Source organism: Callorhinchus milii, unplaced genomic scaffold (assembly GCF_018977255.1).
Source record: "Callorhinchus milii isolate IMCB2004 unplaced genomic scaffold, IMCB_Cmil_1.0 Scaffold9, whole genome shotgun sequence".
In the NCBI taxonomy this organism is placed as follows: Eukaryota; Metazoa; Chordata; class Chondrichthyes; order Chimaeriformes; family Callorhinchidae; genus Callorhinchus; species Callorhinchus milii.
In genome coordinates this window covers 2569890-2583298 of record NW_024704750.1, presented here as the reverse complement: position 1 = coordinate 2583298, position 13409 = coordinate 2569890, and the positions used below count along the sequence as shown (strand labels likewise).

The 13409-nt window shown below is 37.9% G+C and overlaps 1 protein-coding gene across 1 annotated transcript in view; it reads left to right on the top strand.

The window, feature by feature from the left end:
• The first annotated feature begins 619 nt into the window (after nt 1–619).
• LOC103185404 (unc-79 homolog, NALCN channel complex subunit) overlaps nt 620–13409 on the top strand; it is a 54310-nt gene continuing 41520 nt past the window's right edge. The window contains exons 1-7 of the mRNA XM_042337974.1: nt 620–754; nt 3163–3283; nt 9148–9452; nt 10588–10758; nt 11037–11129; nt 12081–12136; nt 12797–12926. Coding sequence (XP_042193908.1) covers nt 733–754; nt 3163–3283; nt 9148–9452; nt 10588–10758; nt 11037–11129; nt 12081–12136; nt 12797–12926 — 898 coding nt within the window. The 5' untranslated portion in view covers nt 620–732. The remainder of the gene's footprint in view (nt 755–3162; nt 3284–9147; nt 9453–10587; nt 10759–11036; nt 11130–12080; nt 12137–12796; nt 12927–13409) is intronic.

Genomic DNA, 13409 nt, shown 5'->3' with positions numbered 1-13409 from the left:
GCGCTCAGGTGCATGCGCTACCTGATGCATTCAGCAAACGCACCCACACCCTATGCACACACACCCCCCATGTACACCCAATACACACCCACACCCCATGCACCCACAGCCCCCCATGCACCCACCCACCCCCCATGCACACCCAATGCACACCCACACGCCATGCACCCACACCCCATGCACCCACAGCCCCCCATGCACCCACACCCCATGCACACCCATGCACACACCCACACCCCATGCACACCCATGCACACACCCACACCCCATGCACACCCATGCACACACCCACACCCCATGCACACACCCACACCCCATGCACACACCCACACCCCATGCACACACCCACACCCCATGCACACACCCACACCCCATGCACACACCCACACCCCATGCACACACCCACACCCCATGCACACCCACACCCCATATGCACACCCACAGCCCCTGCTGCTGCACTGGAGGGATGGAGCTGCACTGAGGTGGCACCGAACGGGATGGGCGCATGCGTCAACTCCTCCTCCTCCTCCTCCCGGGGGGGGGGGTCGGGGTTGTGCGCAGGCGCGTTGGGCACATCGCTCCGCCCCCCCCACCCCAGGAGGGCGGGGCCTGAGGGGGAGGGGGCGGGAGGGGGAGGGGCGGCCCTGAGGAGGATACCCGGCGACGTCTTTGATGTTGGCGACGAACGCCATTGAGTGAGTGAGTGAGAGAGAGAGAGAGAGAGAGGAGAACATGTCCACCAAAGCCGAACAGTGTAAGTACACGCGGGGCCGTGTGGCCCTCTGATGTGGCGGTGATGTGCTGTGTGTGTGTGACAGGGCCCGCGGCCGCCTCGGCCTCTGCTGCTCATTGGCGTCTCCAGGCAACAGCCCCCCCCCCCCACCCCACCCGGTATCTATCTATCTATCTATCTATCTATCTATCTATCTATCTATCTATCTATCTATCTATCTATCTATCTATCTATCTATCTATCTATCTATCTATCTATCTATCTATCTATCTATCTATCTATCTATCTATCTATCTATCTATCTATCTATCTATCTATCTATCTTTTTTTCTCTCCCTCTCTCTCTCTTTCTCTCTCTCTCTCTCTCTCATCTCTCTCTCCGGATACAGTCAGTTCACTTCACAGTGTGTCCTGTGAAGCGCTTTGAGACGTCTCAAATGCATCGCGAGGCGCCGTATCAAATGCAAGAATTATTGTTATCAATCAATCAATCAATCAATCAATCAATCAATCAATCAATCAATCAATCAATCAATCAATGTGCCAAGGTCAACCCATTGCTAACAGTGAGGTATGAGCAGAGTGAGAGAGAGAGAGAGAGAGAGAAAAAATTCAGATTGCGAACCCACTGAAGCCCGGTTCGCAAATAAATTGCTTTATTTTTCTATCAATGAGCAAGCGTCACTAAAAACAGGCGTGTGTTTTTTTTTTGACTTGTGCAGGTTACCTGTTGTGAACAGGCACCAGGGTACCAGTCCTTTTTTTGTAAGACCTCTGGTTCCTACAGAAACAGTATCTGCTGCTGCGACCAACGCCTTTGACTTTTCTGATTTTAAATCGCATTCTGTGTTGCGGGTCATTCATTGCAACTTTCCGAATGCTAGAATTAAGTTGAAGGGTTCCAGTTTTCCATAGGTGGAATACGCAGTGTGTGAAATAAAAGTAGCCGATAAGACGCAACTGTGTCTTTCTTATTTTTTAAAGACGACAACATATCTGTCAAGATGATGAGCGGTGAATAGAAATCTCTTAAGCGAAGCAGGCGAGGCAAAGGCATTTGTGTCAAAGTTGTGATTGTTTCAGCTGACCTCACTGATTGATCCAAATGTTCTGTTCTCAGATTTGTATATTTTTCAATTGAAATAAATTATATACTGGGTAACCTGACACCGTTTTACAAGTAAATGTACTGATGAGCTGAGTTGTAGACTAGAAGACGATGAACTAATAAGTTGGAGCCTAATGTTTTAAAACTAGGGATCCAAATTACATTAGGTGCTACATTTATCTGAATGCACAATTTGAACTGTGATTACCTTTATGTCACTGAAAACATAGCAAAATAGCCATCATTTCTTGTTATATTGAAACAAAGATTCAAAGCGTGAAATGACAGTGACTTGTGCCTTATGTTTTGATCCTGCTGTATTACCATTGTTTCTTTGCAAACTTTGAAAATTTAGTTCCACTGGAAAAACATGAAACAGGTAAAGTTTTGGGTCTTGAGATATGATTGTGTGTGGCATTTAGTCCTGTGACCTATGTTGTATAGTGCACTCTTTAAAGCTAAAGTTTGTATTTGCGCTTTATGTGTGTTTTTATTATATATCATAGTATATGTTATAATATATATATGTAATTGTATGCCATTTTTGAATACATTTGGCCTGTAACATTTTCAAGAATAGCTCTCAATTACAACAACAACTTGAATTTATATAGTGTCCCTCACGCAGGGTACTGTCCCAGGGCACATAACAGTGGCGGAGCCTGATGCCGAGCCGGGGACAGGGGGAGGTGACCGTAGGCACGGTCGAAGAGGAAGGTCTTCAGGTGAAGATGGGGAAGGAAGGCGCAAGATGGAGGGATAGGGGAAGAGTGTTCCAGAGTTTCTCTCTCATGAATCAGTGGCAAATGCACTGCCGATGTGGGAAGTACTAACCCAGACAGATGAGGAAGATGCCAAATTTGCTCCATGATCTGTTTTGGGTTAATCGCATCATTGGGTGGTGTGATGAAGTATAACCATCAGCCTCGGATCTCTGAACCATGGGTGGGGGTGTGGTAAAAATATCTAGTATTCTTGTTTCGGATGGCTAATCTGTGATTTGGCTGGAAACTGCATTTACTGTATGTGGATGTTTCGTGAGGACACAATTGGGTTTGGCTGAATAGCATTTGAGAGACAAATACCTAGTTTATGTCTTTGTTCACACATGAAGAAAAAACATATGGATGAGGTGTTGGGAGGACAACCTTACCCATAGATCCAAATCTCCCAAAGTCATCAGAAGAAGGGGAAGAATAATAAACAAAACTCACTTACCCTTATATCTGAAATAAATTGTGCAGATTTTTTGAAATATATATTTGGCAGCAAAACATTTTTAATAAAAACCTGAAATTCTCCAAAACTCTGATTTATCTAGTTGCATCTAAGATCCGTTATTTACAAGAGTACCACAATCGGGTCCTTCATAATATTTATCCTGTGCCATCTGGAACCGATATAGCAAACACATTGAAGTATTTTTCACAGACTTTATTAAGGTAAGCATTTTTTTTAATTTAAGAAAATCTATTCAGAAATGTATTATTTGAAATGTTGTAGAGAGGATTTATTGAAATAAGTTAGTTAATATACATTTTCTATTTTTATGAATGATCAAGTAAAATGTTTTGCTAATTTGTTAAAAACTAGGCTTCAGGCTCCACAACTGTTACTCGATTCGCACGCATAAAACATTTTCCAATATTTAGTTTCTGGCATTAATAATAATGGAACAATTGTGGGAATTTTTTTTTAACCAATTACCTGGCATTAACTGCTTTGGCAAGATCATGAGCAACATTTGTCAATAGATAATAATGTGATGTTCTTCGCCAATGACAGTTAACACATCAGTAAAAGTAGCAGTTCAGGGGAGTATTATTATTATAAGAGTACTTTTTTAATGTGTTTCTGCAGTTGATTAGAGATTTTTTTATCTGCATATTAATCAGTGAAAGACATCAGTAGCAACTGTTTCATACTTCCAAAGTAAAAGCAGAAATTGCTGGTCAGGTAGATAATTATTTGAGGAAAACAAGTTTGCAGGGCTACGGCGAGAGCATGGGGGAGTGAGATTGAATTGAACAGATCTTTTCAAAGAGCCGGCGCAAACACAATGGGCCGAATGGCCTCCTCCTATGCTGTATAATTCTATGATTTAGGTGCAGCAGTCAATCAGCACCCAAAAAAAATGTAATTTGATGCTTTGTTTGACGTATGACCTTTTTATCGGACTGTACATCAAGTTGTATCAGAAACTGTGCTACCTTTTTTTCTGGAGTGCGATTTATCTGCTATGCATTTCCATCATTTGCATCTTTTTCTATTTACCCCAACAATCCTATCTTTCAACGCATTTCAGCCAGCAGCTGGGATTTCTGAATCATTACGTGATCACAGAAATTTTCTTTCCCCTAAAGCAGTTAATTACTACTAACCAAGCATCGATAGAAACATCGATTCTGAAATGTGTTTTTTTTTCTATGCATATGAAACCCGAAGAACTAATTTGTGCCAGAAGCTTTATTGGAGCAATGTTTTGTGAATTAAATATAAACTAGGATATTGCAGTTTTCTTTAAAGACTTGATGGAAACAGATGAACACTATTTATTATTCTGCAAAAAATAAACTTGGATATCTGATAGCAGCTGTTTAAAATTGAATATGCCATCCAATGTAATGTGAAAAACATGTTGGCATAACCTGAAAGGAAAGATTTATTTAGAAATTTTATAGAGCAAGACCTGATGACTATTTTCTCCCATTTCTTCTGAAAGTAATTGCTTATGGTGGTGAACAGTTCTGCAGGCGCTGGCTCTGCTTGGCATTGAGCCCGAGTGCTTTATACATAAGCTTGATCAGCGAGTGCCAGCAGGCTTTCCGATTGTGGGGCATGGTAGTCAAACCCTATTCTGTTCTTAATAATAATCCTTGCATTTGATAATCCTCGCTTTTAATCTAGTGAGGATGTCTCAAAGCACTTCACAGGATTTAGTGACTATATTTTGTAAGCAAAAAAGACATGCATTTTCAGGCCAAGTCACAGTAAACTGAAAAATGGGCATCTCTGTCCTGTTTTCTTGATATTGGCAAAACTAGTGGAAATATTGGATGGTGCAGATTCAGGATTACTGCATGCATATCCTGTGAAAATGTATTACTCTGAATGTCCCAGCACGTTTTATATCTTAAGACTACCCTCATGTGATCTGTGATGCAGCAAGGAATTAGGGTATCATCAGAGTACCAACTGGCAGACGGAGCATATAAGCTGCTGATTTCTAGTTGTACGTTCCACCATAATTCTTTTTATCTTTGTCACGTAACTCACTGATTGGAAACTAAATCCATGAAACCTGAAAGCTGGCAATTTCCTTCATGTAAAATACACAACTAACTCCTCCGATGATTGAGTTGGTAAAGCCACCGCTGGAGTTTAACTGAGCAATGCCAGCCTGGAAGATCCCAGGTTCAATTCCCGATCTGTGTTGAGTTAGCTCAGCCAGGCTGGGAGATCGCTTTTCCGGTGGTAATAATTCCTTAAAAAAAGAATAATAATTTGCTCACTCAATCCACCACTGTTTGTGGAACGCTGCTGGGCGCAATTGGCTGCCGCACTTCACCACAAAATATACAATCAGTTCACTTTGCAGTATATTCTGTGAAGCGCTTTGAGACGTCTCGAAGACGTGATAAGGCGCTGTATCAAATGCAAGGATTATTTTTATTGTGGGCATTTTGATGAAGTACCAGAGAATGGTTTGAGCCTGCGGAACTGTACCCCGGCACTTTGAGAAGAAGAGAAAATTCAGAGCTAATGAGCTTGATTATGCTTATCCTGGCTGTAATCGAGTTTTCATTCCATGATGTAAAGGTGATTCGGAGAAGACGTATTGAATGACCACCCTCAAAGGTGTAAGCCGTTCACTTCCCCAATCAGCTTTTCTGTTTATGGATGTCATGTGGTGTTCAACTTGTATTTGCACCGGATGAGCATAATTCGTGAACTGAGCCTGAACATTTTAAATAAAAACTAAATACAGTGATTCTTTTTCTTTGGAGTTTATTGTTTTAATGACTAGTATCGAAATAGAAAATGATAATGCTGTTTAAGAATATGATGTTAAGCCTGTCTTTAATAAATATATGCCTTAAATGACTCTAGTGTTGATAAATATAAAAGTGGATATATTTATTATATAATGATGCATTGTTTTTAAAAACTGTTATGCAGGCAAAAAGTTGTGCCATGTCCCTTTTAATTACAGAATGCACTTTGTGCCTTTCAAAATACTGACTGGTTAAGTTCATAATAATAATACATTGTGCAAGGAAAATTTAGACAACAATTTGTCCAGCTGTATAGATAATGCTGTGTGATACTGTTTGTTGGACCAAGTATTCCATCGTAAATATTGTCTGATGTTAAGATTATGTAATATGTATATATTATGTATACATATATGTGTGTGTGTAAATCATTCATGATTTATAACATACGGTTACTATTTAAAGGATGAGAATTATGGCCCCACCAATAACTTAATGGCAAAGGTACGAGTGGCGTAGCAATAAGCCATAAAGAAGTTTCGATTCCTAGGCTTGCACTTGGTTTCCAATTTCAGCCAGTGCAATTGTAGAGGGGCGATAATTGTCCTCATTACTACTGGGCTAGGTTATAAGAAATCCACCACTTGTCCTTAATTTACTCAGCCTTCCTAGATACAAGAAGGAATTCAAGTGAAGAAAGGATCAGATTCAAAGCTGTACAAAGATGCTCTCTTGCGCAAATAGCTTGCCAATATGTAATATCTGGGCTCAATCTTGAAGAATGGATATGAGTAATGTACTAGACTGCTGATGGCACTGCAGCAATCATACTCCTTCACAGGGAGGAAGAGAGAAGTAAAAGAAGTGAAAAGAATAATCACTTTTCCGACTGACTACAAATTGGATTTATAGAGTTAATATAAGTCCAAATAAGATGTAAAGTAGTAAGAACACTTAATTCTTATTAATAAGAAAAGTGATAAGAATACTTTTCTTGCTTCTTTTAGCCTGATGAAGAGATCAAGATGATTTCAAATTCTCATCTGTTTAATTTCATTGGTCCAATTAATGGAACCACATTTGCCGAGCTGAAAATAATTTGTAAATCATTCCTGGACTGATAGTGTGGTAAAAGACATAGATCCCAGGTGGTTGAATCTCAAAAACTGACATGCCATCACCTTGTTTTGCTAAATCGCATTCCTGGACATGTTATTTCTCAAATCTGCACAACTTCTTGTCAGTAATAATGTACTGAAATAATACTGTCATATTTACAGAGAACAAAATAGTGTTTGTATTACAGAAAATACAAAACAAAACTTTTATTTCAGTAAATCTTATGGAACAATCAATAGTGTACATAAACTGCCATTACCATTAGTTCATAAACATATGCTATCAATCATTGACTTTTAGTATATATTCTTTTGTAGCTCCAACAATTGTAGTTTAGTTACATCTTAGAATTCTATATTTTTTTTACTAAATCATATACCTGTTAAAATTCATTATCCCTAATGATACTGTCACAGTATCATAACTTACATACAGACATTATTTTGGTGTGATAAACATGTGCTGTTTAGAGACTTACATATCAAACACACATGTTTATTCTTCTCCTTAAACATGTTTCTATAGGTGCCACCCCTTTGTGAATGAACTATAATTTTGTTGTGACCGACAATTGTATTTCTTCTGAGTGTGTTTTGATTTTAGTGAATTTTTTTTTTAGTGAGTTTTTAGTGGATATCAAATTTACAAGTAGAAAATAATGACCACAAAAAGTTATCGATTTTCATGGAGCAATCCAAAGAGTGTTTATTTTCAATGCTTTCACCCTTACAATAGCGAGTACAGATGAGTTGCTTCCCCTTTGAGAGGAACAGAGAAAATCAATAAGCAAGTCACCATCGGGTGATCTTTTAATTGTTCTGTTATGGAACAGCAGAAGCCTGGGAAGTTGTGATATGTGAGAACTAGAGGAGGAAAAAAAAGCAGGAATTCTAAAAAGTAGGGAGAGAGAAAAGGAAACTGCTTGTGGCCCAGTTATATGATTGGCATTGATTTCATACGGTAATAATAGTGGAGTAAATTGAAACAGGAAACAATAGTTATGTGTACCTACTCAAATTACTCTGACTAAATTGTTAAAGGAAACCTTGGCACGTGTTCAACTGACTGGTGCTACATTACTTATAAATTTTTCTAAAGTATCGGGGTTGTGAATGGCTCGCCCATCACATTAGCAAGCCTAAGAACAGCTAAGCTTGATTCTCTGCAAATTAAAGACCTAATATTTTAAGTGTGTAAAAACTTGGCCTGATTAGAGCTAAATAATGTCATATTGCAGTCATGGGCATTGTATTGAGGTGGTTTTGTGAGCAGACTCCAAATCGTATCAATAACAATAATAATAATAATCCTTGCATTTGATATAGCGCCTTAGCACTTCTTCGAGATGTCCCAAAGCGCTTCATGGCAAGGGAGCTAGAGGTATTCTGTACAGGAATTGGATTGAACTAATTATGTAGCATAACCAAGCTTTATTTTATCAGCAGCAGCAAAGTTAAAGTGATATCGGAATGCACTAATTAATAATTAACAGTGGATTGAACTGCAAGCTATCAGTTGTTGCAGATCAAAATGGTGCAGCGCTATAGTTGATCTAAATTTCATCACAGTGTTTGGTTTATAGATACAGATGCTAAGGAATAAATATTTCTTGATTTTGTTTTTCCAGTCCACTGGGTTCATAAAATAGAGCCGAGTAAATTAATCAAACGTTTTCACTAGATTATACGTAAAAGAGAATCTTTACAAATGTTGCAAAGAAGTTAGTTTTATACGCAATGTAAAATAAGATCAGTTAGATTTTTATACTTGAACCTAAGTTGAACTAGCCTTTCAATACAAGATAAAATTATAGATTAAATCTTGTATCAATTATTTCAACTGGATTTTTTCATATTTGGAATAATTATTTGTTTTTGTTTTTATTTGTATCATTGAAAAAAACTCTTTACACGGTGGTGGCACCTAGAACATGTCTTTATATTTATTTGCTCCTTCTTACCAGATAGCACATAGGATGCAATACGAGAGCAATTTTGATCCCATTTCAAGTCGCCGATTAGAATACCGACCGCAGTGTATTCAAAGAATAATTGATTTGCTATATTGTTGGGGTTGGATCCTATGTGCTCATTTAATCTGGTATTTTATTATGTTGTCTGTAGTGTCATTTTAATGTAATGTGCTGTTCTTTGTGTCTTTGTTGTCTCTTTTTTTTCTTTGTTCCAAAACAGCATTTTGTCCCGCATAGGGAGGAAGGACAACCTGGATGGCTCCAATTTGACAGTCCCCATGACTATGTGTCTTTTTCCTGTGCCATTCCCACTCACCCCATCCCTAAGACCTCAAGTCAGTTCCATCAACCCTACTGTTACTCGCTCCCTCCTTTACAGCGTCCTCCGTGATGCTCCCACTGAGCGTAGTCAGCAAAGTCGGGATGCACAACTTTCAGAATACCCTTCACTGGATTATCAAGCCCTCTATGTGACACTGGTGACTCTGCTTGACCTGGTTCCTTTGCTACAACACGGCCAACATGGTAAGCAGAGGTTGCTATGAGTTGAGCCTATTCTGCTCGGGCAATACCAGTAGGTATCTGCATTTCTTTTGTGATTTGTATTGAGGAATTTTTGTACAATTTCCCCTACACTTTAAACACAGATATTACACGTGGACACTATTGAATATTAAAGAGGTGACAGAGTAGAGCTTCCTTTCTTTCAAGTTGCAATGTCATGATTCCGGACTCTACCGAATTGTTTGAATTTGTCTTAAAAGAAGGAAGTTACTTAAGAAACGTAATGATGACGAGGGCCAGCATTTTATGCTGAAAATACTTAATGCTTGCAGGCAACTTGGATTGAGGTCTTCATGTAATTTATAATTAAGATCATTTATATGTTAGCTGGTTGTTGCAGGGCAAGTCAGGCCTGAAGCTGTTGAAGTTAGAGACTCCATTACCAGCTCATGATAGAAAGTAGTAAAGTTAATCTCATCTATTGTTGCCAATTTTGAATGAAAGGTAATATTGATATTCATATAAGAATAAGAATAATCCTTGCATTTGATATAGCACCTTATCACGTCTTCTAGACGTCTCAAAGCTCTTCACAGAATATACTGTAAAAAAGTGAATTAACTGTATATTTGTAGGCAAAAGATGATATGACATGTAAGTTTGGTTTGTGAGCATCTTTTAATTAATGCAGTCTTAATTTAACACCAAACTCCACAATGTAAATTATTGAACAGTTCTAGAGTTCACTCTTTAGGGTCAGAACAATTATACAGTTCACCCTGAGGAAATGGTCACCAAATGCAAGTGTAGAAGTCCAATACTGTGTAACAAATCCCTGCAGTTTCCTTCTGGTTTCTAAAGCCAAGCAAAACACATACATAATTCTGATTCAAGTATGAAAATCATCCAATTAATCACCTCATTGTTTATTGTCAGTATTGCACATATTGCACACTGACAGCTATTCTGTAGGAGCATACTTTGAACATTGGTATTTAATTGTATCGTGAGTGAGAAATAGGCTAAAATACAAATACTGCATGCCCAGCGTTGTAAATTGCCAGTGAATTTCTGATCCAAGCAGAATATTTTGGCAAGCTATTTATGAGCTTATCAGGGTTGAATTGTATTTAACGATGGTTTCTTTTTTAAACAGACTTAGGGCAGTCCATATTTTATACAACAGCCTGTTTGCTGCCATTCCTCAACGATGACATTCTGAGCACTTTACCTTACACCATGATTTCCACTTTAGCAACTTTCCCTCCATTTCTTCACAAGGATATCATTGAGTATCTCAGCACCTCTTTCCTTCCAATGGCCATATGTAAGTTTTCTTCAACATTCTAGAAATGTTTGCTCGGAAATGTTATGCTGTTTCTCTCTTTTGCTCATTTCTATCAGCAGACATTTGTTTTGTAAGGCTGTAATCTTATTTTCTGTCAACATTTTGCTGTGTTGTTAACCATACTCTTTGTGCCAGTTGTATAACTGGGACCATATTGATTTGTTTCAACCATCCTAATTTCTGTTAATGTATCAAATACTGCAAATCCCTTTTAACTTTAATGTTCAGACTTATTGTGCTTATCAATTGCTCTCCAGTGGGCTCAGCCAAGCGAGAAAGTGTTCCACCCTATGTGAATGTTTCTGCATCGGCAATGTTGATGATTGCTATGCAGTATACAACAAATCCTGGTAAGTGTAAACCAGCGTGTACGCTCTGAGTGTGAGTGTACGCTCCTTTGTGCCACAAGTTCTTAAATATCAATATTGTCTATCAATGATCTATAATGCAAATATGACCAATATAGCTACATTTTGACTTTCAGATGAACTTTTTCTTTTACTGAGATTAGTACGATTTGGAGTCCTGTTAGTTTAATCTTCTTTTAGGCAAATAAAATGCAAACCTTTAATTGATTAGCCTAGTTCTGTTCACTGACCGCTCACTGTTAGATTCTATTTCTAATCTTATGAAAGATCTAGATATGAAAATTATCTCCTTCTAACATTGAAACGTTAAACATGGTCCTGTGGAATACACGGGGCCTGTTCTAAAACGTTTACTGTATTTCAGATGCGGTTATCATGCTCATTTTGTATTGCTGTGTTTTCAAACTGCAATTTTCCTTTTGCCTGTGAGTTTATTTTGGAATAAGCTCAAGTTCTGTAAGGTTAATTAAAAGCTTCTGCTGCAGGACTTGCTGAAGGAAATGCTTGTGAGCGATGTCAACAAGCGACTGTTTTGCTGATGAAGTTATTGCTCGTTGAACTACAGTGTTGGCTCTGCTAATATTTTACTTCTGCAAACAGTGACTGTACATCTTAATATTTGAATTCAAACTTTAGACTCTGATCTGTGTGCATGATTGCGTGTGTGTGAGAACAACAACAAATTGCATTTACACAACATCTTTCATGTCAGGAGGACGTCCCAAGACAGTTGAGGGTTTGCACCCAAGCTGGGGGTTGGATATTTTAAGTACAGTATGAGAAATGTTTATAATAGTCAAATGTATTTTATGCCTAAATTTTGAAAACGTACAGAAATTATGAATAGGCGTTATTCAGAGTTTGAATGAAATCATTGCTGAAACAGTATGAAACACCAGCTTTAAACAACGTGTGTTTGTTTTTTACTCACAGTGTATCATTGCCAGTTGCTCGAAAGTCTTATGAAGTACAAGCAGGAGGTCTGGAAAGTAAGTGACATAACAGAGTTACATAGAGTTACAGTACAACCAGGTCCATTTGGTGCCACTAGTCTGTGCGGAGTTTATACCTCACATGAGCCCACACCCCTATTAATACTGTATTTCCATTAAATATCTTCTCATGGGTGGCTCTGCAAAGTGAAAAAGAAAGTTCTGTTTCTGCTTACTTATTTATTCTAATACACAAACACCTATATTTGTATAATTATTATACATTATTAATAATGTGTAATAATTAATAATGATTCATACATTATTAATTATTATTAATAATTATTATCCTGGGTTCTTGCTGGCAAGCAGTGAATCTTCAGTAACCTGGTTCATTTTAGCTAACCTCTGAGGGCAGTAGCCCTTTCTAACACAGAAGAAAATCAAATCCATGTTAATTTGTACTTTTGCTTAGTTTTTAGCTTTTATACTTGCTGATTGAAAAATAACTCAAATTGTGTACATGCATGCTCGTATTTAACTTCCATTCATCCTAAATCAATATTATTTAACGTTGATATAAATGCAGGTGGACAAGTTATTATAAATAACATGTTTACTTAATGTTTCATTTATTTGTACTGTTAAGGTTGCGTAACTAAATCTCTTTAAACATTTTTGCAAAAATCTAAAAATATTTAACGTAATTTTTTTTAGGATTTATTGTATGTGATAGCCTATGGTCCCTCTCAAGTTAAACCCCCGGCTGTTCAGATGCTCTTCCACTACTGGCCCAATTTAAAGCCACCTGGAGCTATCAGTGAATACAGAGGTCTACAATATACAGGTATGACATTTTTAGAGAATGTGTAATCAGAAATCACTTCGTACATGATGCTTGGTAGAGATTTCCACTGTCAAAATGCTACTCCACTTTTGTAGCATTGGATTTGGTTCTGAGTGCTGTTTAAATTGCTTATTTTGTGACTTATAACTGGAAGGTGATAACTGGAGGGTGCATGTAGTTGGAATCTGTAGAATTCATACCCTGTGTGCATGGTACTAGCACATACTTGTCATTCATGAAGATTTAAAATGTGCTGCTGTTTACCCCACCATTTCTATGACTGCCCCAGAGCTGTGCCTGTACAGTAATTTTAACTAGATAGAATCTTCTAATATCTCAATAATGACTAAAACAGTCAAAAATACAGGAAGAAAGTGAACATCTCATGAGATGAGTGCTAAGTGAATCTATAGGTAAACATAATTAAATTTAACAATTATAATCCAAAATTTAAAAAAATGTATCGAGAGCCTTTTCATAACT